The sequence below is a fragment of the Gopherus flavomarginatus genome, chromosome 2 (genome assembly GCF_025201925.1).
Source record: "Gopherus flavomarginatus isolate rGopFla2 chromosome 2, rGopFla2.mat.asm, whole genome shotgun sequence".
NCBI classification, from domain to species: domain Eukaryota; kingdom Metazoa; phylum Chordata; order Testudines; family Testudinidae; genus Gopherus; species Gopherus flavomarginatus.
Genome location: NC_066618.1, coordinates 212,073,622 through 212,101,113, shown reverse-complemented (window position 1 = coordinate 212,101,113; position 27,492 = coordinate 212,073,622). Strand labels below are relative to the sequence as shown.

The 27,492-nt window shown below is 39.0% G+C and overlaps 1 protein-coding gene across 19 annotated transcripts in view; it reads right to left on the bottom strand.

The window, feature by feature from the left end:
* EPB41L3 (erythrocyte membrane protein band 4.1 like 3) overlaps positions 1-27,492 on the bottom strand; it is a 146,067-nt gene that overhangs the window by 29,225 nt on the left and 89,350 nt on the right. For all 19 annotated transcript variants that reach the window (XM_050942121.1, XM_050942108.1, XM_050942117.1 and 16 more), the window contains 8 exons: positions 24,331-24,435; positions 21,911-21,953; positions 16,829-16,904; positions 13,355-13,573; positions 12,964-13,051; positions 9,762-9,914; positions 6,199-6,296; positions 3,442-3,617 (listed from right to left, as the gene is read on the bottom strand). In XM_050942121.1, the coding sequence (XP_050798078.1) occupies positions 3,442-3,617; positions 6,199-6,296; positions 9,762-9,914; positions 12,964-13,051; positions 13,355-13,573; positions 16,829-16,904; positions 21,911-21,953; positions 24,331-24,435 (958 nt within the window). The remainder of the gene's footprint in view (positions 1-3,441; positions 3,618-6,198; positions 6,297-9,761; positions 9,915-12,963; positions 13,052-13,354; positions 13,574-16,828; positions 16,905-21,910; positions 21,954-24,330; positions 24,436-27,492) is intronic.

Below are 27,492 nucleotides of genomic sequence, written 5' to 3'. Positions count from 1 at the left end.
ATGACTTCAGCCATGCGTAGAGGAACAAAGGAATTTTTTGAATCTCTGTCACAATATAACTTAATGCAAATCAAATGCATTGTATATAGCTGCACTGCATTACACAAAATGACATTCTTAATGTAACACATGCATAACATCTGAGAAGCAAGAAACAGCTTTTCTCTCTTATTATTATTATTCAGAATTAAAATCTGACACTCATATATGCCCACAACCTCAAAAACAGAATGGCAAAAATAGTGTTCAGGACCGTGGACTATATATGTGAGTAAGTCAAACAGGATATGGCTTTTCTCAGTATTTAGATCTTAAATGTTCAATAATCTATAAACCTAAATACTTATTAATGATTCAAAAAGAAGTGTCAGATTAACAAATAAATACAACTATGTGCCTAGAGCCTGCACAGGAATAACTTTATGCATGTAAGCAGTTCCTAATCGAATGGGATTGCTCACACCCATACGATTACTAGCACATGTGAAAGTTTACACTAGCCCTGATCCTGTAATTGCATGCAATACTGAATGTTATATTCAGATTTGCATTACATAACAATGTTCATGAAAAACTCTGAATGAATGCCAAAAGACCTCTGCTCCCCACCCTACTAAGTCTATCTATGCAAATTAATGTATTTTAAACCTGGCAGATCCTAATACACTCATAAGAAAGCATTTCAGATTTCTTGTCTCTTAGATGACCTTGAGGGGGGGGACGGGACTGTTTGGATATTATAAATAAAATAAAACAAACACAGAAGGGTAATTTGTGCTTGGAGATACATGCACAGCAGTCAGGTCACTAGTTGCTTGAAGCATATTAGAATAAGAAAGATCCAAATTAATGAATGATAAGCACCGTTGGCATCCATTTCGTGGGGAGAAGGGAGGGATTGTCACTAATGTGTTTAAATCACAGATTTCCCCCCTAACCTCAGTAGTCTTCATTATGTATCATCTGTGTAGAATTTCTGATATCCTTTTGTCAGCATTCATTTTTTAAAAATGCAGTCATTTCAAATAAAGCTTCTTAAAAGACTTTTTCACAAAAAAAAATCAAAATCAAAACCCAATCATGAATGTGGGGTGAAACAGTACAGCACTAAAAACTGACCAAGTAGTTTAGATTTCTGAACAGCATGCTGGTTTAACCTAAAGGAGAAGCAGAACCTTGATTGCCATGAGCTACAGAAAAGGAAAAAGGAGGAGGAAGGAAGTAATATTAACCTATGCCATATTATCCTTTATATTATATAATCTGAATTAGTTTACGTAAAAAGCTGTATCTCATATCATGCTAAGCAGCTATGCTAGATTGGAAATAAGAAACAAATGCTATTTGTTACTCACTGAAGAGAAATGATTCACCTGTGAACTTCTATCATATTCTTATGTCATTTCCAAGCAGAAAATTAAATTACAACCTTCATACGAAACTAATAATTCATCTAAATCTTGGAGAAAACTCTGAATGCTGGTTTGCTTCACACATACTGGCAGAGGCTAGCAGCCCATGCAAACACTTCTGAACAGCCCCCAAAAGACAAAAGTACTTTGCAGTGATGGGGCTGAGGAATGCAGCCCAGGAAGGATGTTTCCAGGGATGTAGCCTCCAAACATTTTTTTTAACTATTGTACATGCAGTTTAGTACGTCCCATACTCTGTGAAGTGTTCTTCAGAAGGGTCTTCATAAGTCCAGGATAAAAAAGTCATCACTGGCAGGAATGGACTAGGAACATTCCAAGATGGGAAAGACAGCGAGAGTTTTTATTTATGTAAAATCTGACAACAGGTGTATTTTATTGTAACTGTTTTCTATTCAACTTTACATATTTCTGTTCACTATTTTTTTTTAAATTATGTATTTACCCCAGCCTTCCCCCTCCTTCTCACGGTCCACCTCTGCATGCGCACTCAGCTCTCTCTCTCACTCTTCCTCCCTCCCAGCTTAACTTCACCCACTCCATGAGGCACTCACTCATCCTTTTTTCTGGCTAGTGCATCTTCAACATCTCTTAAATGGAAGGGGCATACTAGGCTGGGTGCCTTTCAAAGTCTTCAAAAGCTAGGAAATTTGTTGTTCTTCTTTGGCTGGATTAAAAAGCTGATGGAGCAAAGGTGATCTTTGCTCTCTCTCGAGATCATCTCTTTTCCTCCTGAGGCCTAGAAAGGAAGCTCTCAGTGCAAGGGATTCTTGCTCTCCAGTGGAGATCAGGTACACCATAGGAAGCACATGGGAGCTTGGGCTCTGCCTCATCCTGTCTGGATAGCAAGGTGAATGGTAAGGCCCATCTTTGTAGCTGGGAGCCAGGAGGCATCGAGAGGGGGAGCTGGTCTATGCAGGTTGCTGCTGGGAATGCCTGCTGAGACTCTTCATACAGTAGAACTTTAGAGTTACGAACACCAGAGTTACAAACTGACCAGTCAACCACTCCCCGCACGTGGAATCAGAAGTATACAATCAGGCAGCAGCCGAGACGGGGGAAAAAAAGCAAATAAAGTACAGTACTGTGTTAAATGTAAACTATTAAAAAAAAGAGGGAAAGCAGCATTTTTCTTCTGCATAGTAAAGTTTAAAAGCTGTATTAAGTCAATGTTCAGTTGTAAACATCTCAAAGAACCATAACGTTTTGTACAGAGTTACAAACATTTCAGAGTTACGAATAACCTCAATTCCCGAGGTGTTCAGAACTCTGAGGTTCTACTGTAACTGAAATCAGCAGCATGGAGAAGAAGTCAACAGGGCTATTTCTATGTCTTCTCCCATCATACTTTGTGCTCCTTACGCACCAGTAGCCAACAGATGGGCACTGGTTCCAGGATACAGACAGTGCGCTTGCAAGCAAGGGGGACCTGGCCAGCCCTTTAGTTCAAGAAAATAACTAGCTCATTAGCTTCCTAATCCAGACTTGAGTGCATACAACTGACTGTGGATGATTCAAAGGCCCTGAGTGACAGAGGAGAACAACTTCTTTTGAAAATCATTGGGACTTGGAGACTTGGGAGCCTTTGAAAATCTTGGTGACTTGGGAGTCTAAGTGTCTTAGGATCTTTTGAAAATCTCACCCTGCTTGCTTAACTGGACAAAGGTGCTCAGTGGTGTGATTATTTAGCATCACATAACATCTGTCCAGAATCAAAACCTTTTAAAATCCACCTAGATGAACAACCGTCCAGAAAAATGTTTGGTTCTCTTGCCACATAAGTATTATGCTACAGACTGTGCAAAGTTACTAAAAGCAGCAGAAGGGCCAATATTTATTTAAAGGCTATCTACTTATAATAAAGAATCATGGTGAATATACTTACAGGTCTCATTCAGCAGAAGCTGAAGGGATACGAGATCACAAAAGGTTTATAGCTATTCTCTAGCGCTGTCCTTAATGATTATAATTTGTGACAAAACTCCAAGGAAGACAATTGAGAGGATCTTACCCCCATCTAAGCTGCGAGACATAGTATAACGTTTGCTGGAAGAACGCTCAAAGTAAGGTGCAGGACGGTCTATTAGTGCACTGGCTCGTCTAGTTTGGGCTTGTGTTCTTCCACTGTAGCGGAATTTGGAACCCAGTGTAAGAAATTTCTTTGGCGGTGCTTCTGGTAACAACAGCCTAATAATACACACAGAACAGTAAAAATATTATTCCACACACAAGGAATTTATTTTGTGGATTAAAAAAAAGTAAAATGTTGTGTATCTTAATCTATCTTAATCTGTGTTCTGTCAACCTCTGTGTAAAGGGAAACATAGAGCATGCCCTCTACATTGGCTAAGTAATTTTGTAATGGTATACAGAAAGGCTGAGTTTTTCACAGAAAGTCTTTATAGGGAAAATCAGGTTATATAATAAATGAATCTCTTATTAAAATGAAGAGATACACCTCATCACTGTTTTTTTCTAATCATCAAAAAGAGAAACAAAGATTCAACATTCCTGTGGACTGTCAGTTACGCTGCTTGAAACCAGAATAAGGTCCTTGCCTAGATGTGAGGTTTTTGTTGATACAGATACACTGGAGACTGGCCATCGATCCCTGCAGTCAGTCCAGATTCCCAATGTACACAAGGCCCTGCATGCATACAGATGTTCAAATTTTTCAAGTTGGGGCCCTCTGTACACTACAATTACACGGGTTAGTGGAATTTGCTCTTTCCCCTTCTTACCATGGAGTCATACTGCAAAAACTAACCTTTCCTTTGGGAGTGGGGGAAGGGAGTAATGTATTTTTACCCCATGTTATTGCAAAGAAAACTTTCCAAATGTGAACCAAATGTAATCAACAGGATGGATAAAAATTGATGACTTAAAAAATAAAATAATCAGATTTTTAATTTAAATTGGAATTTTTACATTTACATTAAATACAGGTTTATTTTTAAACAATAAACCAATTTTAAATTAAATTAAAATTCACAACCGATGTTAAAGCCCAAACTTACTGTATTATATTAAAATCATTTACATTAAATACAAAAAATAATATTAAGCACTACATGTTTGCTGCCAAGTCATAAAGAAAATAAATCCACTGAATTGGTGGAAACCACGGCTAGGCAAGAAGTATCAGCATTCCCTGAAGGGCTAAACCAACTTGTAACAGCAGTAGTCACTTCTGCAGGTGCAGAGAGAATATATTCTTCCAGTTTATTTCACTAGTTCAGTTTAATGATTAGTTCACTCAAAGCTAAGAAACCAACTGGGAGTTGACAAAGCAGGAAGGCTAGTTTTCCTCTTCCAATCTATGAATAAAAACTAGTGATAAGATCTACTAGTGCTAAAATTCTGAAAAAACACAAAACATATTTTGATAATTTTTTTTCTTATGTCTCCAGAACGTTTAAGGTGATTTAATAAAAAAAAAATCAAAATTCTGTTTCTGTGCATTTTTATTTGTATTTGAATTTCGATTCAGAATGTGACACAAATCACAAATAAAAAATTAATCATCTAGTAAATAAATGCTTCAGTCACCATTTTCTAACAAAATAAAAATGTAGAAAATTAACAAGCCAGATGAATGTAAGTTAAGTTATATAATTGCTTAAATAAATCTACATAGATAAAGCATACCCTCCTGGTGAGAATAAAGAGTACAAATTTAGTATTAAGGCTATATATATTTAGTTTCAATTCAATTTATTTTAATGTTTACCAACCACTAAGAATCAGCCTTTCTTTAGGAAAATAACTAAAAAGTACAAATGCAAAGCACAATTAAAATCAATAATTTAAATCAAGGTTTCCTGCCTGTTGATTAAATCCAAGTGATTTAAATTAATATACCCTCCTAACCAGTTCAGCGATATCTGCCTGAGTCTGCAGTCAGCCTCAAATAACAGCTCTCAGAAAAGTGTGAAATGCCCCATTCATTTCAATGGTGTGTTACCTTAAAATGTAAAGGTGTTAATTTAGGGTGGGATTTTTCAAGAGCACCCAATGGAATTAGATGATTTTCAATGGAAACTGGATGCATTTGGTGCCTTTGAAAATCCCACTTTCAAGTAAACATTATTAAATATCCCATTGCTTATTACCTTAGTAAAAACATCCAGCAAGTTTTTCTCCCACTTTCCCAACCTGTCTGTCAGGCATTTTTGAGTGACAAATGCCTGGCTGTATCTTCATAGCAGCTAAATCCCTCAGATGCCCAAGGCACATTAAATAATGAAAATTATGGGATGGATAAAATAAGCTGATTCAAACATCTATATATGTATCCCAAGAATCATGACTGAATTATGCAGTTTCATATTTAATTCAACCAAAATCTCATTTTTTTACTTCTACTCAAGTCTACCAAAAAATTTCCAATTGCCACACAAGTTGTGTGTGTGAGAAAGAGAATGGATACAGAAATTATGGGACAAGCTTCTAATCAGCCCATTAACTGCAGGATTTAGACAAACATTAGCTGATAACATCATTGTGCATATGAAATGAAAAATATCAAGTTGGCAATCAAAAAATCATGAGATATTTTAAGGTCCAATTAGGACCAGCCACAGTTGGAATAATTTTGGTGAAGCATTACAAATACTTTGGGAATAGTAATCTTTCCAAATATGGTTCCAGTTCAGTGATCAGAGAGGCAATAATTTGATCCCAAGTCATTTGGCTGTATTAGCACAATTGTTGTTCTTTTTTTTGATCACGCTTTATTCTAAACCTTTAGAAAGGAAACCCCACATACCTGAAAAACGTGTGATGTTCAACACATACTTTCCATAAACGCTTTGCAGCACGATGATTTGGCAACTTAAACCCAATAGTGCTTTCAAACTGTTCAAACTAGGTAGAAAGAAAGAAAACCTGAGTAGTGATTGATTTATATAGATTCAAAGGAAAGAAGGGATCACTATCATCATTTAGCCTGACCTCCTACATAACACAGGCCATAGCACTTCCCTGAATTAATTCCTTTTGGAAATAGAGTGGCTCTTTTATAAAAACATTCAACCTTGATTAAAAAAATTGCCACCACAACCCCGATAAGTTGTTCCACTGGTTAATTACCCTCATTGTTAAAATTTTTCACCTTATTTCCAAATCTGAATTTGTTTAGCTTCACTTCCAGCCATTCCTTTCTCTGCTAATTTGAAGAGCCCATTATCAAATATTTGTTCCCCGTGTATTTATAGACTGTAATCAAACCACCCTTTAACCTTCTCTTTGTTAAGCTAAAACAGATTGAGCTACTTGAGTCTATCGCTATAAAGCATGTTTTCTAATAATAGAATCATAGGACTGGAAGGGACCTTGAGAGGTCATCTAGTCCAGTCCTCTGCACTCATGGCAGGACTAAGTATTATCTAGACCATTTTCTAATCCACTCCTAAAAGTCTCCAGTGACAGAGATTCCACAGCCTCCCTAGGCAATTTATTCCAGTGCTGAACTACCCTGACAGTTAGGAAGTTTTTCCTAAAGTACAACCTAAACCATCCTTGCTGCAGTGTAAGCCCATTACTTCCTCAGAGGTTAACAAGAACAATTTACCACCCTCCTCCCTGTAACAACCTTTTATGTACTTGAAAATGTTATCATGTCTCCCTCCCCCTCCCCCCAGTCTCCTCTTCTCCAGACTATACAAATTCATTTTTTCCCCAATCTTCCCTCACAGGTCATGTTTTCTAGACCTTTAATCATTTTTGTTGCTCTTCTCTGGACTTTCTCCAATTTATCCACTTCTTTCCCAAAATGTGGTGCCCAGAACTGGACACAACACTCCAACTGAGGCCTAATCAGCACAGAGTAGAGAAGAATTACTTCTTATGACTTGCTTACAACATTCCTGCTAATACATCTGTAAAGGGGCATATTCACCTCTCGTGAGCCCCCAGCCCTCCGGCCAAGTGTGTGTGCCTGTACTCTCTGTGGTGTCTCTTTGATGACTCAGCTCTCCCGCCGAGTCACACAGTCTGTCTATGTGTTCAAAGCAAAGCAAATCCTCTCTCAGTCCGCTCAGTAATGCCTCAGTTTGTCCCTGCTCCAGAATAGGGCGGTGTCCCAGGGATCCTTCCCTGGAGGCAATGTCTTTGCCCTCTCAGGGCCTTTCTAGCCCCAACTCTTCAGCTGGGCTATTACAGTTCAGTTTCCCCTCTGGTGTACCTCAGTGTCTAGGCCACTTCCCCCAATGACTATTGGGGGACTGGGGACCACCCACTACTCCAGGTCCCAGCCCAGGAACTACTCCAGGTCCCAGCTGTCCCTGTGTCCCTTTATCTCAGGCTTCATTTACACTACAGCTGGGATCGATGCCCGGTGGTCGATTTAGCGGGTCTAGTGAAGATCCACCAATCGATAGCAGATGGCTCTCCAGTCGACCCCTGTACTCTGCCTCGACAAGAAGAGTAAGATAAGTCAACGAGAGAAACCCCCAAGGTGTAGACCCTGCGGCAACTTGACCTAAGGTACATCAATTCCAGCTATGTGAACTGCAGAGCTGGAGTTGTGTAGTGCAGGTCGACTTACCGCAGTAGTGTAGACGTAGCCTAAGTTGTGCTACTGCTCTAGTTCCCTGGGCCACTGCCCTGTGGCCCCATGTCGTCTTCACCCTTACCCCAGGGCCTTGTCCTGATGGAGTCTCTGCAACCAGCTCAGGGCTCCTTCTCACCCTCACTGGCTTCCAGCAGCACTACCTAATCCAAGGTCCTGGAGCTCCCTCAGCCAGCACACACCATGCACACTCCTCCAGTTCTAGCAAGGGACTAAACCTCACTGTTGCTCTTCATCTTTTCTTATATTGACCCGCTGGGCCCTGATTGGTTGCTTACCACATAGCTGCTCTAGGCAGTCTGGAGGACTTCTCTACTGGCCTTTTCTGGAGTGGAGTGTGGCAGGGCCACAAAGACTCCAGCAGGAGCCTAAGGGCCTAGTCCACCCCATCACAACAGCCCAGAATTATGTTTGCTTTTTTTGCAACAGTGTTATACTGCTGACTTATATTTAGCTTGTGATCCACTACGATCCCTAGATCGCTTTCCACAGTACTCATTCCTAGGCAGTCACTTCTCATTTTGTATGTGTGCAACTGATTGTTCCTTCCTAAGTGGGATACTTTGCATTTGTCCTTATTGAATTTCATCCTATGTACTTCAGACCATTTCTCCAGTTTGTCTAGATACAGTTTCATATTAATTTTCTCTACCTATATCATTTCATTACCTCGTATATACATACCTGCACATCTCTACAAATATATACACATACATTCTCCTGATTCCTGTCTTGAAATCCCGGCTTGGGTGATGATGGAATAGTTTGTTAGGACTCCGAATGAGGAGTCAGAGTTTATTAAGATGGCTGCTCTATGCATTGTAGAACAGAACAGACTTTTAAAGAAAGGGTTTGGGAGATTTAGAAGAAAGAATTATGTGGTTAGTGCCTCTCAACTATTTGTTGCTCTAATGTTTTAACAACTTAACTGCGATGAGAAAACATTTGGATTTTCTGACAGTAGCCTGAGGTGACAAAGAGTCCTCTGAGATTGATTTGGGTTTCAGAGACCACTAGGATTAAGGAGGTATATAGGAAAGGAACTGGAGTTAGTAAATGAGAGTGGGAAGCATTTGTCTAATCTATCTCTATGGGGTTAAATACCTTCAGAAGAAAATGAGAAGGGCAGGTCACTGAAAGGGTTTGTGGTGGATGCTATGCATCCAATCAAACCACCAGAGGGCACTCTTCATACAATAGTTCATAACACAATCAAGCACTTCAGAAGATGAAGTGCTGTAGATCTGAAACAACTAACATTCTTATGTACCAATATTACTGATGGATAGATATTTTATTCCATTGATTTAGTATTCCAGGATATTTGTAAAGCTCTGAATGTGTGGCCTATGTGCTCCTCTGATTGGAAAGGATGAACAGACCCCAGTTTAAACCATGTATAATCTCTGACCAGCTACAGTGAGAAGCACCCCATACATAAGTATATTTACTAATATTTTATCAACATATTATTCACATTCACAAAATATTTATGACATGGTATATGAGAGTGTTATCTTTAAATGCAACAGGACAAATTCATCCTTCATGTTATTTCATGACCCAGAATGTATTTTAGACATATTTTAAATAAGGGATTTGCCTAATCTTTCCTAAAGGGAAAAAAATTCAATACATCTTAAAAATTTAGATGAGTATTGATACAAACTTGTGAACAATGGCAAACAAACCAGTCCATCAGGTCACAGAGTACTTTGAATAAGTTTCTTTTACTAGTGTATGTGTCAGGGTCTGCTTACCTCTCCTGGTCGGATTTTGATGTAGAAATTGTTCCTCTTATACGAAATTTTCAGAACTTTTGGCCAGGCAAATCTATTTATCCTGAGTCGGTCTCGATATATTAAGAGACCACTGGCACAAACCCCTAACATGATTTCAACTCCTTCAGAATCCTGAAAAAGTAAGCAACATACTTCATTGATTTCTTCTCTCCTTTTCCAAAGTTCCATAAAATTTTTATGTGTCACGTTCTTATCTGAGCTACATATTTGAACTGTGTTAGCAGTGGTGACTCATTAGGTTAGTTTACTTATTATTCAGATCTATACAAACAGATGTAAGGTGCCATATTTAACAACAACATATACAAAGAGGATGAAAGATTTTACTGAATGTTAAAAACTTCTCTGAAAGACTCCAAAAAGGAAAAAAAGATAGCATAAAGAGGTTCACTACATTGATAATTGCTTTATTAAACAGTATTACCTCCCTAATGCTATAAGAACAACCATAAGACTGGAAGTGACGAGTGACATTTCTTTACTATCTTGTTTAGTATATATCCCTCATCATCATGATTGTTTGTCTTGTGCAGTTTCACATCTAGTTCTTCTCAAGGTTATTTATGTTATCACTTTAAGCTTGGAGGCTTTTTTAAAAACTATTTTAAAACAATTTTAAGTTACCAGCAATCTGACAACAGAACTTACAAAACTTTCATATTATGACAGTCATGGAATGAGTGAAGTGGTTTCCTTTAGTCTCCTAGCAAATCATCTTTTAAAGATATACTGAAATGGCTGCATTTTAAGGTGAACCAAAAGACAAGAGGCATATTTAATTTAGATGTAAAGGACACACACAATTTGAAAATTCTATTGCAATTCAAAACTTGCTCATGCTAAACTTTCTTAAGGTGAGATATACACCAAAGAACTAGACAGTGTATAAAATGTACTTCACCATGAATGAGAGATCAATAAGAGACAGAGCAATAATGTGTGGGGGGCCCTCAAAGGGGAATTACATCTAAATAAAACTAAATTTCAGTGTTGGGATGTACTACCCAAAAATCAAATTTAGTGTCTGCAGTGTATTTCAGTTTTTCATTTTTCTAAGAACAAAGAAGTGTTTAAACACACTGGGCCAGCTTTTCAAAAATAAAGGCTTCAGGTCCATAAGCAAAATGCACACACAATGTCCCAGATGCAAGGAACTATTTCATCTTACCTGTTTAAGAAAAGATTTATCTCCTGAACTTTAACCTTTGTACCAGTTATACCTGCATTCAGGCCCAGATCCTGCCACCTCCATTCCCCAAGCAGTCCTGCTGATTTAAATGGGAGTACTTGAGGAAGTACTTGAGGAAGCAGGTTTACTCACATTGAGTAATGAGTGGCAGACTCTGGTTCTTAGTATATGGGTGAAGAGACTACCCAAGGCAGCTCTAAAGAGCAGAAAGGTCATAGCCACACTGGAGAATACATTACACATACTTGTACAGTTTTGCATATGTAGGCGACTTACATAATTAACATCAAAATATTAATTCCCATTTATAAACACAACTGTCAGTCCTGTTTTCAAGGAGAGTGCTTAATCAAGGAACAGAATAATTAACTTAGTGACTGTTTGCAGTCTTCAGCTCATTGATGCAGCTTTTATTATGATATCTTCTCTAGACAGTAGCTAGATATAGCAGCTTTGATATAAATACACATCAATTTTACTGAAAGTTTTGCCCTGATCCTTTTTGTTTTTCATTCTCTGTCAGATAAAACTGGGTAACAAGGTCTTTGTTGCACAGAATAGGTTACTCCAATAGTTGCACTCTTCTAGTTACCAGCATTTCTCCAGCATTACATAATTTTTTGAGAGAATAACTAGGCCCTATTGCAAAGTAACTAATTTTGGTATCAAAGACCAAAACATATTTTGCATAAAAACTCACAAATGTTCTTTGCTGCTCACTCTGAAGGATGGAGTATGTTAAAATGCTACAAAGAAAGGAGTGACATCTCCTATTCCAGTTCTAGCTTTGCTCCAAATATGCCTCAAGATCTTGAGCATACATGCAAGAGACAAGAAAAGCAACAGCATACCTATTGGGAGAACGCTGTCCACTGAGCCAGAGACAGCATTTCCAGTGTAGGCAATTAATAGACTACAAAGGATTACCATGAAGTGTCTAATACACATACACAGTTCCTATGAAATGCCTCATGCACATAGATGAAGGCCCTTTCAAGATCCAAGCAGCATATTTATCTCAGCTGTTGAAAGGTTCTGATGCAGAATAAAAATGGCTGTACGTAATGTGACCCTTCTCAAAAAATGTGGAGCTCTTCCAAAGCTCTGGTCCTTTGTCCAGCATCAATTTGCCAAGGACATTTACTGACTTCACTCTACAGTTGCTGGAATCTATGAATCTTTTTCTGAATAGTGAGACAGAAAAATTAAACCCCCCCCCCCCAAGGCTACAAAATGACTGGAGATCTCTGATCAGCCACACTGAGTGAGTACCTCTTGATCTGTGAATGTACCTAAGCTAGCTGATGATTTTAGAGACAGTTTCATCATGGCAGATTGATTCCAAGAGAGCTCCTATTCATTGGGCTAACTGAAACAAATACACTTCTTTATCCCTACCAATCTGATTAAGTTCCAATATGGTTAACAAAGTGCTTCAAAGTAATTATGCAGTGTTAGAAGTGGTCTGCTTGTCTAGATAAAACACCATAATTGACTTTATTAAATTGGAAAATTCAGCTGAATCCAAACAACAATTGATCATTGTCTGGATGTCTTCTGATAAAAATACATGCATATTTTTCAGACAAATCTAGTCAATAGCTTTGAGGCTCATTACATTAACTGTTTCTCAGATCACAGCTTTCAAAAAAGATTTGTTTGTTTAATCAGCTAGACAGACTTTTTGAACCATGCGTACCAACAATTGATGGAACTGGAATCATCTAGTTAAATTCTGCAACAACTACAAAATGTAGCTGCGTTTACATCATTACACACTAATCATTTTGGGCCTATTTCTGCCACTTTTGCTCACCTTGTAGTTACTTAAACTAAAAGTTTTTCCACTGAAATCAGAAAGAAAAATTAAATCAACAGGACCTTGTGAAATAAAGTACTAGTCAAGCTGAGAAGGGGTATAGAAATGGGTCCCATAATATGAAACAAAGAGTTTTTAATCATAGTCCAGACCTTGGCATGATGTAGATCAACTCCATACATGGATAGTTTTTTGGCATTCTCCAAGAAATGCATCTCAGCCTCTGCAGGTGTCATTCCCCTGGAAAAAAACAGTCATTACAGGTATGAATTTTGAGCAAGCATAATATGGAATAAACTTCAGTACATGGGAAACACATTGCCAGAATTTAGCTAGAAGCCATTACACACTTTGCACTGTTATATTCCATGCTAAAGAACATTTTTTTGCTAGCAAAACAGTCTTACTCCTCCAAAAGACCTGTGCAGAACTGTTAGTTCCCTCAAAATAACATTTTGCAGCAGATTCTAATATTTCACATCATATATTCAATAGCTCAAGCTCCAAAGTTGAGTGGAAGTTGAGTGGAGGTTCACTGCTCACCTGTGGCTCTTGTGCAGCTCGATTACTTTGTCTTCCAGTTCTTTAGTATGATTTGGTGCAAACCGGAATTCACTGACATAATCACTCCCATATTCATCAGGATCATAATCTCCAAGTTCTGACTGAACGGTATAGGACCCCAAAAGAGCAAGAGTAACAAAAGAACAAGGCAGCCGTCCAGACACTATGTCATCTCTCAGCTGCAAGCAGAGGTAGTACCTACAAAAAATAAGAGCAAGAGATTTTATAGGAGTTCTTCCAGAACTTTTAGAGAAGCGATGTGGTTCAGTCAGCAGTAAGAATTTCTGGGGTCTTTTCCTGACTCTACTCGACAGTCCTTGAGCAAACCACCCAATTTATGCCCAAGTTCCTCCATGTGTAAAACTGGGATAAATGCTTGCCTATGTAACAAATGAGTGCTAACTCTTAAATAACTAATCTTCGTAAAGCACTTCAAGATTCATTAATGAAGTAGGCTACTCTCTCTGTTTTATAACTATATGATAAGTCAGCAGTTCTCAAAGTATTTCTGAGGCCCCCCAATACGTGATAAAATCTCCCTGGCCCAGCTGTGCTGCAACAATTGTTTTCTGCATATAAAGACCTGGGCTGGTATTAGGAGATAGCAAGGAGGGCAATTGTCTGGGGCCCCAAACCACAGGAGGCACCGTAAAGCTAAGTTGCTCAGGCTTTGGCCCGTGGCCCCGGGCTGCAGTCCCACGTGGCAGGGCTTTGGCTTTCTACCCAGGACCCTAGAGAGTCTAATGCTAGCCATGCTTGGTGGACCCCCTGAAACCTGCTCATGGCCCCACAGGGTTGAGAACCTCTGGTATAAGTTACAGAGAAAATTCCCCATTAGATATTAACTATACTAAGGTACCTACTGTCATTCAGAGATCCTGAGCAATTCATCTTATTTGATTTATAATTTTCTCTAATAAGCACTTTAGAAATATCAGTTAACTGATTAGCTAAAAAGCAAAACCAACAAATTACTATTTCCCATAACGGCAGCTATACTACTAAAAATGATCCCATTAATCATGCAATGTGAGGGTCAGATAGAAGAAACTGAAAATAGTTTCAGAGGAACTAGAAAAGAAGGGAGGTTTAGTGGCTAAGGCACAGGACTGGGAGAAAATCATGACCCTACTACAGATTTACAGTGAGACCTTGGGCAAATTGCTTAATCCCTGCATCTGAATCCTCATATGTATAATGGGGATCATAAATCTTCCTTTCTCCCACCCTATGCCTGTATTGCCTCGTTAGATTGTAAATTCTGAACCAGTGTCTGCCTCTCATATATTTCCATGCAGTTCCTAGCACCATGGGGCCCCAATCTCATCTGGGGCTGCTAGATGCTAACATCAAGCAGCAAGGGGTTGAAGGCTCAAATGGCAAGAGTGAGCAGGGTCCTAGAGCACGGACTCCAACCCGAGCCCAGAAGTCCACACAGCAGTGAAACGACCCTGAAGCCCTGTGAGCCCAAGTTGGCTGGCATGGGGCAGCTGCAGGTTTTCTTTGCTGTGTAGACACACTCAGAGAAACTCTAGAAGGCACTGGAGGAGTGGGCCATGCTGACTCTAATCTTCCTCTGCAGTCCCCTTTTCCTCCTGGGGAAAGAGGGAATATGCTGTTGCCAACTACTGGCAATTTATTACCACTGACCCGATTTTATCTAGTCACGGCCAATCTCACTATCAAGAAAAGAACCTCAAGCCCTAGGCCATTTTCAGTCCTGCCTAGTGGAAAAAAGCCGTCTCACTAGCCACCTTTTGGGGAAGAGCAGCCAATCAGGGCTGCTACAGGAAGCAGGTGAGCAATGCTTTCTTCCCCCCCACCAGGAGCAGAGAGGAAACAGGCAATACCATTTGCACAAGGGGGGCCAGGGAGGCGGGAGCAGAGAGACCCCAGCTGCTCATTGTGGGATTGATCCTTTCTCCTCCAACCCCCTCCTGTGAAAAGTAATTGGTTCTTCCCACCTCTACTCCTCTCTAATGCTGCTGCATCAGGGCTAGCAATGGGGAGAACCTCCTCCACAGTTAAAGGAGGAGCAGCTTTGGAGCAAAGGAGGGTCAGAGTGAAGAACTGTATGGACGGAGTTGATGTGGGTCTGGAGCAAATGTGATGGAAGGGTGGGGGGGGCAGAATTCATTGCTGTAGAGATGAGGTGACTAAAACTGCATTTCTCCATCATGATGATGATGATGTGGGGGAGTTAAAGTCAGAAAATAGCTCAAACATTAAAGAAATGAATGATTTTGGGGCCAATCTCATGATTTTTTGGGGTCTGACTCATGATTTTGGTGGTTGGCAACGGTGTGAAAAAAGGGTAGGCTGAATTGGACAAAAGAAAAGTATAAATTGCAAGCGAACAATCTGGTTAAAAACAAAAGGAGGATAGAGGGGAAACTAGGAAGCAGAAGATAGAGGGGGAGAAATAGAATGGGAGAAAAGTTTGTGCAAATAATGGTTTACAGGGGAGCCACAGTTTTATATTTTGTTTGAGGCCCCATAATTCTCTGCAGTTCTGGGCCTTTCTACCTGTGTAAGTGAACATTGCAGCCTGGTGTCTTTTCCAAATCTCACAACAGCCCAGACTGCATGAGACTGGAATGCAGAATGCATTACACTGCACTGCATGACTGGGTCAAAAAGTCAGCAGAAGGGTGCTGCACCACAGGGACAGCCAGCCAGGGTCACTTAGCCCCAAAAGGTCCTTCACAGTGAGAAGGGACTAGCAGAAATTACGTTAGGCTACGATCTAGTTCTGGACTTGGTTTTGAGGGTGAACCAAGGATAGGATTCAGATTCAAAGGCATCCTGAGCTGTTCTTGTGAAATTTTGGCACCTCAAATGGCAGAAGTCTCATGAGACCAATTGATGTGAATTCCTGCTACTTTGGGCTGTACCCAAAAATAAAGCTGGGAATTAACCCACTTCTGGGTTTGGATCAACTCTGAACCAAAACCAACTCTGAACCATGGGAACAGGTTTAGAGCTGGAGATTTAAATATGAAAACACATAATTGAGGGAGAGAGGTAAGTAATGTTTACTTTTGAAATTCTGGTTCATGTTCATGTCCAGTTTGATGATTATAGTTGTATTTGTGTCACACAGTGTCTAGAGGACCCAACAAAACAATAATAGGCAAGACTAGGTACTGCAATGTTTGTGAACTCTGAAGGTAGAATTAATTCTTCTCATTAGAAATACGTATTGAGAAAGCCTAATTTTGGTATCAGTTTATCAGATGTGAAAGTCTTCTAGTTTGGAAGTCAAAACAATGAATTAACCCCCCAACTATTAACCTTTTCTCTACTAATAGAGCATCAAATGTTTCCCATTAGCTCATAATTAGAAGGCGGCTGATAGTAAAACAAAAACATTCATGCTTCCAGACAGAATGTCACTGTTGTCAAAAATGTGTTTAAAAGCACTTTTGGAAAGGTATTTATCCTTTCAAATACCTGGTAATATCTTCAGACAGCTGGGAAGGATCTGGAGGGTAAAATTTCACATTAAAGGAGAACTGCCAAGCACCACCTGAAAAAAACCCACAGGTTCATTGAAATTGCCTACACAAGTACAAATGAAGATGTTCACGCTGTTAGGTTACTAGCAATCTAAAAGATAAATTAGGAAATATTCCAGTCAAATATTCAGTAATGACAGGTTTTATAGTCTTCTTCTTGTATGCAATATTTAAAATACCTTCCTACTTCTCACAGTTACAGTTCGAGGCCTACAGTTCTTTTCTTGCATAGTGAACAGTAATTTATTTCTAATGCCCTGAAAATTGAGCAAGGAAAGAATCTGTTTACTGAGATTAGCTATATTAAAAAGTAGCCTACAGAAATAAAATAAAAAGAAAACAAAACATGGAGATAAGCACTGGAAACACCACAGGCTAAAAATGAAAATGGGCTTTAAATGTGAGCACAATTATGTGCAAAATAGGTAATTCTATTCGTCTATAACCCCCCACTCGGCAATGTCTGAATGCTGTTTTAGCACACACGCTGTCTCTTTAGCTGGCATAAATTATCATACAGATAAAATTGTAAGGACAAATTTAGAAGCCATTAATGAAAAAAATGGACCAAAATTTTTAACACTAGGTAAATATTATTAATATAGTACTTTAGGTAACTCATGTCACAGGCAATAACTTTACACATCTTATAAGACATTTTTAATAGGACCCTACTTTTCAATACTATAGATAAAAAAAATACCAAGAACATTCCAAAAAACGAGGGAAAATTTAAGGGGATAAGGATTCCTAGAAGATAAAACTGATGTCTCATGTTTAATAAATGGCACAGATAAAAAAGCCAAACGCTTGGCTAACTAGCAAGCAAAACAAAACAAAAAACCACACCCCTCTCCACACCTCTGGTAGAGCCTATCAGCAACCAAGATTCTGTTGAATTAATTACATAGCTCTTCACCTATATTACTACTACAGAGACCCTATATTAGTTGATCACCCCCCTGCACACAACTAATATCTGAGGTGACATTACTGCGGGAATTGAGAAATGGACATCAAGATAACCTGATGCTTTAAAATATGATAACCTATTAAAATACAGCACTGAACTGAAAAATACACTTTAAAAAAATGTCCAACACACTTGTTGTATAATGATGGTTACAGATTCTTTGAGGGCACTATGTGAAATAGGACTCCTCTTTATAAACTCTACAGTGTATCCTTTCATTCTAACACAACTAACAGGTATTTTGCACTGTCCAAATTGTGATGAATGTATGTTTTGAAGGTGTGTCAACTTCTACTACTGGATTTTATGCTGGATAGAAGAAAGGAAGTGTTAATGTTGACTATATTGCAAATGCTACTTTTAAATTGCCTTAAAATTCCATATAGTTTTCCTGATCATGTATTTGGGACTGTTCGTTTAGGGCCTACAATGAGATCTGTGTGGTTCATTCCTTGCCTCATGCAGAAGGCCCCGCTGATTTCAGGTCCTTCAGATCTTCAGCTGTACAGATCTCATTGCAGGATCAGGGCCTTAATTTGCTGAATCTATTCGAGAACATAGATTGCATATGCTAAAAGAAGTTGAAATTTAATACAGAGGAAGATAGCCCCAAATCCTCTGTGAAATTTTTGGATACACATCCTCGTTTGAGAAAGAAGGGAGAGAGAAGATCCCCCTGACAAACAAGATATAAATTAAATCCATATTGTGTGCCTCAGGAGTATGATTCTGTAAGAAAAAAAAAGGTATAACAGGCTGTCACGGAGTCCCCGGGCGATGCTCTGGAACTGCTCCCCACCAAGCCAGGCAGGACTTTGGGGAGCCTCCTCTCCCTTGGAGCAGACTTGTTCAGGGCAAGAAGCTCACACGGCTTCACCTCCTGGGTCTCTCCTTGGAGCATTCAGCATCCTCTGCCCCTCCGTGCGCTTCCCACAGCGAGTCCACCCCAGCGGGGTCCTGGGGAAGCCACCGGGTTCTGCACCCCCACTTTGCAGTCAGACGTGACTCTCAGCCAGCCAGTAAAACAGAGGTTTATTCGATGACAGGAACAGGGTCTAAAACAGAGCTTGTAGATACAGCAAACCGGACCCCTCGGCCGGGTCCCTTCTGGGGGGCAGTGAGCCAGACCCCCAGGTCTGCCCTCCACCCTTGACCCCAGCCAGCTCCAGACTAACAACTCCTCCCAGCCCCTCCTCTCTCCTCAGCCCCTTTCCCTGGCCAGGAGGTCACCTGATCCCTTTGTCTCCAACACCTTCAGTTGGCACCTTTGCAGAGGAGGGGCCCAGGCCATCAGTTGCTAGGAGACAGAGGGTCAGGCATTTAGGTGCACTGGCCCTTTGCTCTGCCAGATACTTAAGAACTGCCATGGGGACACTGAGGCACCAACACAGTATTCAGAGCAAACATTAAGAACATTCCCAGTTCGTCACACAGGCCTGATTCTCCTCTTGCTTATGCTGGTTTCAATCAAGAATAACTTATTGAAGTCAATGGTTTTAAACTGGTGTGAGGAGAATCAGACCCAGAAACTCTATAAACAGTGTTGGTCAAAATCTTTTCTCAAATACTAGCTTGGATTTCCTCCTGCCTGCAGTGGAACCGAGCACTCTTGAAAGCAGACATTTCTCCTATATTCTCATCAGTATTCAATACGATTGTGGTTTTAATCATTCATGAAAAAGATAACTTGTAAGATAGTTTTACTATTCCAAAGTTCTTAACAGAATTATCTGAACCAAGCAAATTAACACCGTGATCTATGACAACTCTAACTGTTCCCAGTGTCAACTGTAGGACTAGCCTTTTCTGCCCTGGTTAGTCTCTTGCTGTCACAATCTTTCATTGTCTAGCTCTTAGCTAAGACACACGTTACATACACTGCAATCAACTGTATGTAGTTGGACTGCCTTAACTGCATCAACAATCTACATAACTTGCTATCAAAGTCCACAGCCCTTTCTTTTCCCGTGATAACTTTTCAGTATCCTATTAACAATTACACAATGGAACACAGATTTCAATTATTTTTCATTGCACTTCATTTTTAGATAGTATATATAATACCTAGATAGTTTGGAAAAGGTGAAGTTAGAGTATTTTTCATAATAATTAAGGGAAATTTTCCACACTAAGTTTAAATTAATCCTTTGAATCTTGAAATGGTCACCTAGTATTTTAGGGCCTGATCCTAGAAACAAACTACCAGATGTAATTCCTTGTAAATGCTAGACTGATGAAAGTGATTATTTATAAGGTGTGTGGAGGAGAATACTGAAGTTTTCTTGCCAAAATAAAATCACATTTATAAACATTACAACAGGTTTCCAAAGAGCTATTGGAGGAAAAGAAAGGTAGGTCACATTTTGAGCCTAGCAGCCTTGACACAGGGTCCTTTCAAAATATTTTTGGATTACTAACACAGCATACAGCTAAATTTAACAACTGAGCTTTTTAAAATATTCTCATGAAGCAGAAAATTGATTCTCCTTGTGAAGCAGTAAGTCATCTTAGGAACAAAGTTCAAATTATTGGAGAAATGCAGGAATGAGATACAGATGTTTTGGGTAGAGGGGTATCTGTACTAACACAGTTACATGTTTTGGTATGTGAGGCCAGCAGTGTTTCCAGATGTGACCTAAATGACAGTAATTCAAAGAAAACAATTTATATCTTGTGACCCAGGCCCCAAAGATTATATTGCTTAATGCTGAGTTTAGACTTTTCCCTCTCTGTAAATGTCAAGTTGTTTTTAGCAATGAGACATTTATATTTCATGATCCTGACCAACTGATTGATGAAGAAAAACATCCAACAATTCTTCTTCTACAGACTCAGAAACAGACCTAAATAAATAATATGAAACTTAACATTTGAGATGGGGCTTAATGATAAAAGTGATGTTTTCTCTTGAAGAGGGAGTGCAATATTCACGGAGACTTCAACTACCTGCTGCTCCCGTCTATTCCTTCCCCATACAGTACCAGTCTTTGAGGTTGGAGCTCAGGCCTGCAAGTGATTGGTAGGTATGCAACCCACTGATCATTTTAACTGGTAACTCAGGCCCAGCAGGTGAAGGCATTTAAGAACCACATGTGTGGTGAGGAATATTCCTGCTCTACAGGCTGCCAAGCAGAGAGCTTTGCTTGCAATGATCCACCCCTACACACTACATTGGATGGGAGTCTCCCACTGAGGCAATGTGTTATTTATGGTGCAGTTAAATGGAGTTCAATTGTCTTTGTCCTCCACTCTTTCTGGGTCTCTGTGCCTTACAGCAGGTTAGACAGATTGTCACATTTGGGGTCAGGTCATCCTCCATTTCCCTGCTTGGTCCAGGAGAGTCCTGATATAATTATAAACGTGTTTTGGTGTAGGCAGATGACATAGGTGGATGGTAGCAATTTTTTGGATCTTTTAAGGGGGATATTATTTTTAATATCCGAAAGGCACCCAGAGCACTGGACGAGATAATAGCAGGTACATGGTGTGGGGCACTTCCAGTGAAGAGTTTAATTTCTCTCAGAAGGAGATGGCCATAGGGGAACACACAGCTTGGAGAGAGCTTGAATCTTTTTTGGGTAACCATTAGTTTGCTTGGTGGATTTATTTGTTGGGCAATAAATTAATAGTTAAGTACCAGGTTAACTTGATTCATAAATGAAGTTGCATCTGGAGCCCTTAAACCATATGTGTTGTGCCAGTGTGCTTAGTAGAGTTCTACCTGGATGATGATCTCTCAGGAGTTACTGCTGCTTTATATAAAGTCACTTATATTGGCAATATGTTCTCTCAAGCCAGGAAAGTGTGTTAACATGAAACTCTTTTGAATGAGTATGTACGACTTTTCTCACACCATTATTACATGCAAACAATGTGGAATACCAGGGAAAGCTGCATTTCCAATTTTATACACAGAAATGTAAAGTCATTTTTCAATAAATGTCTTAATTTTGTTCAAAAGTATTTCATATTATCAACACTGCTCTCCATACTAAAACACTTCCCAGATTGCCTCACACAGACACACGATTGATTACAACTTACTTCGCATCTGCTTTTTGATTTCCTTTGCAGGGTCCAACCAGTTCTGAAAAGAAATTTTTTTAAATTTAACTATAAATACAGTGAAAATTATTTTTAAACATTGATATTAACAGCACTGAAATGAGACAAAGTAACATTAAATGTGTTCAGTGGCCTTTTAAAAACTCAGCATCAAATGCCACATTTGTTGGCTAAATTAACTTCTTGCTCCATCTCCTTCCTTTGGAATACTGTAGCTACAGCAATTATTTTATGCTAATACATTTCCTTGATTCCTTGAAGGGTTTTGTTGTTGTCGTAAGAACTTCTTAGATCACAGGAATCTGCAGACTAGGTTAGAACACAGGCATCCTCTAATAGCACGTCCACTGACCTTTCATTAGCACACCAAAAGGCTCTTGTTTGCTTAAACCTTGAAAGGCTGGAGGGACTGAAGAGTCTGGCCCTGCTCAGGTACATAAAGAGGAAGAAGAGGACATGAGCCTCTCCTCTATTTGTGCTTCAGTGCAGGAATCAGGCTTTAATCCATTGAGGAGTTCAGACATTGTCCCTTGCTAGGATTTCCTCCAGTGCTAGCTATCCAAAAGGTGTTCTGTGCAGTGCCATCATTCACACTGACCAGCAGAGCTAGCCAGGTGTATGAGAGAACTGTACAATACAGCTGTTGAAAGGATGGGGAACTGCCACTGCAGTGCATGCTCTCTGGCAGTCAAGGCGGAATTGTGGCTGCATCACAATTCTGCTTGGGATATCTTACTGCAGCATAGTATCGCTAACCATTTCAGTAGGCGGCATGGTTTAAAATCCACAGTCTAGACTGCTTTGTACCTGTTTTTCTCTCTCAGATACTGGGAGGTTATGTCCCTGAACTTCAGCATTGTCTTAACCAATGCAAATTAATATTTAATATGTATATCATTCATAACAAAAGCAGTTTGTTAACCCCCTAGGAAAAATTCCACTTTCTCCAAGGAAAGACAAACAAATATAGCAAAAACCCAAACCAAACAAACCCCAGAACAACCCTTGCACCTTACCCCGCCTTTCCTTAATCAGCTGGCAGCTGCTCAGAATCAATTAGTCTGTACTCCAAAGTATGAGGCTACAAGAGTATAATATGCCACTACAATTAAGATTGCCTCAGGGTTTCTTTTTAAAGCCCTGCTTTCAGATATTTGTAACTCAGGTAACTCAGATGGAAAAATTTGATGTGGATTCTTACAAAGCATAAAGATCTTCAGCCTGGAAGATGTTTTTTCTATGTTGGGGTAGGGGTGGAGGGAGTGAGAATGGGGGGTGGTGGAAGGATGAACAAGCTGTTTTTACATTGTAAAATTTAAAAATATACATAGAAATTAAAAATAAACTATTACTCTGACACTATCATGTACATGTTTTTAAAATTAATTATTGACTTATTCTAGACATTTTTGTAAAGTAACTTGAGATCTTTAAATGTTGAACATCATTATTATTAGTAATCTGACAGGATTTCTAAATACACACTTATTTTGGCCCCACTTCAGGAAAGCATGAATGTTCAGGAAAGAAGTTAAGCACATGCTTACCTTGAGCTTTAACTTAAAGCTAAGTACACACTTCAGTGCTTCCTTGAATCAGGATGGAACTAAGCACCTGCTTAATTGCTTTTTGCATCAGTGCCAAAATCCTCATTTTAAAAAATCCATAAATATAGAAAGCAAGGGTTCTCACTAAGAGAGAAAACCACCACATACTAATATGAAAACCTGTAAGGGGACTCTTTTATAATACACATTTTAACCAAGACATATCAAAAGGGAGTTAATAAAATACTTTAAAAAATATTTAGAGGATCCTTTGATGCTCCTTATCTCGTCCTAACGTGTGTACTATGTATATGTTGCATGGATCTTAGATTATTGTATCCCAGTACTAATTGAGCAATAATGCTCAGGTAAAGATAACATGAGTCTTGAAAGGGAATTAGCAGCAATAGTGAATTAACTTATGCCTGAGTCACAACCTTAACATTAAATAAACTGTTTTTAGTATTAAATATATTTATGAATGTAAATTTGACTTTTAAGGCAGTATTGGAACAAACCATACTAGAAAGGGAAAAGCTACATCATCCACTTCTCTTACATGATAAATAACCAAGGCAAAAGGAAGACAGGAGAACATTGTTCCTGTTCTTGGGAGGCACAAACAATTAAAAAGGAGATGGCATTAAATAAAGACGCATCCTTTGGGAGGTAAAACTAAAACATCAGTTCTGGATCGTAGGTAACTGATCACCGTGAAAAAAAATTTGATGGCCACATATCTTATCCCATGCAAACTCAAGATCAATGCCAGTTAGCAAGATTCCAGTTCTGTTGATTTTCATTCTACTTCCTTTTAATTCAAGAAAACCCTGGATGATGTGTCTTCTTTACCTTTTGGTTTTCCATGTCTCTGTATGTTAGCCCAAAGTAGTCCTTTTCCAAAAGATTTAGATGTTCACATACTTTGTCAAACAATATTTGACCTCTGGAACGTTTCTATGGAAAACAAAAGAATATTTTCATCAATTTCAAGGTACAGCAACATTTAAAATAAACCCTCTTTGGTATAATAAAGTTATGAAACCAATATTGATTTATCTTAACCTACACACCTTTCAAAACCATTGATTTGGAACTGTACAAAATCTGCTGAACTGGGCTAATTTGCCTCCCATAAAAATTCAGGTCTCGATGTGGAGTTAAAAATAAATCAATAGATGTAACATTCAAGGGGTAGCTTAGAAGGTTTCCTCTATCTCACAAATACTGGCACTTAATATATTCTGAGCTTACACTGCCCTAGAACTATAGCCTTCTCTATATGCAACAGTAGTAACAAACATTGGCCCAAAATACTCCCTTAAGCAGGTCTGAAACCTGTGGATGATGGAGCAAAGGCATTTGTGTGGAATGGCTCCATGAAGTCCTTCTTTTATGTTTACATACAGGGGTGGGCTGATCCAGCACCCACAGAAGTCAACGGAAAACTCCCATTACCATCGCAGGAGCTGGACTGGGTTAGGAAAGTGAAAGCGCAGGATTCTCCAGAATCCCACTGACATTTCTCAGCCCAGACCTCCTCCATGAGAGGATAGCTAGTTTTTTATGCTCGTTTAGAACCTGGCTATCTGCTGAGATTGTACCAGTTGTGATGATGGTTTTGTTATATGGGTATATGCCCCTTATGAAGTACATTGAGTTCAAGAGAGCCATGAGTTTATAGCAACTTTCAAATGCTGTAATTCTGAGCCAGATAAAACTGGTGACCTGGAGGCGAACAGGTTCTATTAATAAACAAACAGCTGAAGTAAAACTGTTACAATAGTGAGTGATATTATAGTTCAACAGGCAACACTGCTAGGAGCATGAAACCTAAATCAATCAATTTTAAGGTTGATCAATGCATATTTTATTTACTAATGAGTATTTAAGCTGCATTATGCTGCATGAGAGCCAGATTCTCTGAGGCACTAAAGTATCTCCTGTAAACTGTTGAGCACCTGCACTTCCCATTGAGATTAATGGGAGTGATAAATATTCCACACATTGCAGGAGACACTCAGCAAATTTTGGGCTGGATCTTAAGAACTCAAATTATTTCCTACTCTACGCATAAGGTTCGCAAGGCAAAAGACCCCTTTTAGTGATCTGCCTGTGTGGCAATGCACACTCGTTAGTTACGTTATTTAGTCATATATAAAGTTCATACTACACAGAATTCAAGCAGCATTCTGACCATCACTTCATCATGTGTTACACATCCCTCAAAGCTAGACTCTTTGCAGAATCGTCTTATATTAAGCATGAATACTTCTGTTTTTTTTATTTTGTGTGAATATATACACACACACAATTTTTTAGTTTAACATAGATTTAAGCGGAACAGTTTCATTATTAGTAAAATTCAACATGTATATAAGCAGAATACTAATACTCTAGTACTTGTTGACATTTTTTTCATTATAATAATGAACATGACTAAAGAGCACTGTAGATATTATTTCAGTCTACTTCGTATGATAGCAAATTGTGTTTTGAGTAACGGAGTAAATTCATTATAGTCTGTCACTCCACAAAAGCTGGCCATTTAAAGTCTCAAACTGTTTTAGATTTAAGTAAATCAAACAAATAAACAAATGTGAATGAAGGCTCTTGTACAATTCATCATCAAGTGTTTGAGAAAACATTTTGGAAATGGTGAGAGTAGCTTGCACATCAACAACAAAGTAACACTTCACACTTACTTGACATTTTCTTCTTAAGATTTCAGAGCACTTAAAGGTAGGAAAAAATTATTCCTGATGGGGAAATGAAATGTTAAAGTGACTTGTCCAAGAACACACAGGAAATCTGTAGGGCACAGACCACAGGGGCCAGCTCCATAGCTGGTGTAAATTCGAGTAACTCCATTTGCTATTATGGAACTATGGCTGCCTATGCCAGCTGAGGATCTAGCCCCAGGGCTTTGTACTAGTCACTTGCTTTAAACACTAGATTAAATGAAGTGCTTGGCTGTATAGCCACGGTTGCTGTATACTTTCAAATATTTAGTCTATTCCTCCAGCCAACAGATCCACTCTCCTAAAACCCAGAATTCAACAGTTAATAGAAGTTGGCTGTTTTTTTCTTTAAACTTTATATAGTTTTTTAATTACATACAAAAGACACTACTGAGACTCTACTACTGAGAACAGAGAAGAAAGGAAATCAAGACTTTCTAGCAGAAATTTGAAAATGATTTGGTTTGAAACAGCAAAGAATCCTGTGGCACCTTATAGACTAACAGACGTTTTGGAGCATGAGCTTTCGTGGGTGAATACCCACTTCCTCAGATGCATGTTCTTTTCTGCTTTTACAGATCCAGACTAACACAGCTACCCTCTGATACTTGGTTTGAAACAGTAGACAATAACAGGTTTTCCCCACACTGTTGCTTTACATTTTAATATCAATCTAAATGACTAGATTTCTGCATGGGAGTAAGTGGTCGATTTAAATCTACAAAAATCTCTGTCTTAAGAAAAATAATATGACACAACTGTTATATTTACATGTATTTGCATTATGACAGCTCAGTGTCCTGTCATTTAAAAGTCATGCAAGGTGTCAAGGCTGATTCTCCACTCTGGCACTTTGAGTGCAGAGGGTAGGGGCTCGCAAGGATTCTAAAAATTAATACTGGCCATTTCAGGCTGGTATTAAACTCCCAAGGTTACAGCTTTTCTCTGACCTCGGCTAGGTAGATGCTGCCACCACTCAAATGCAGAACCCCTTTGAGAGCCCAGGAAGGTGCACTTGGGAGTTCTTTCCTGTGGGGTACCCTCAAGCCCTTTCACCCCCCCTTCCAGGGAAGAGCTGAGAAAGAAAAAAGAAGGAAATCAGCTGTTGCCATCAGCTAATTAAACACTATGTGCACAAACCTGTTAAGACACAAAAATTCAATTCTGTTCTTAAAAAAGGTAAATTGTATTTTCTTTCTTTTTTTTTTAACTAATAAATCTGGGAACTCAGGCTATTGCTATATTTTATAAGAGCAATACAAGGATTAAGCAC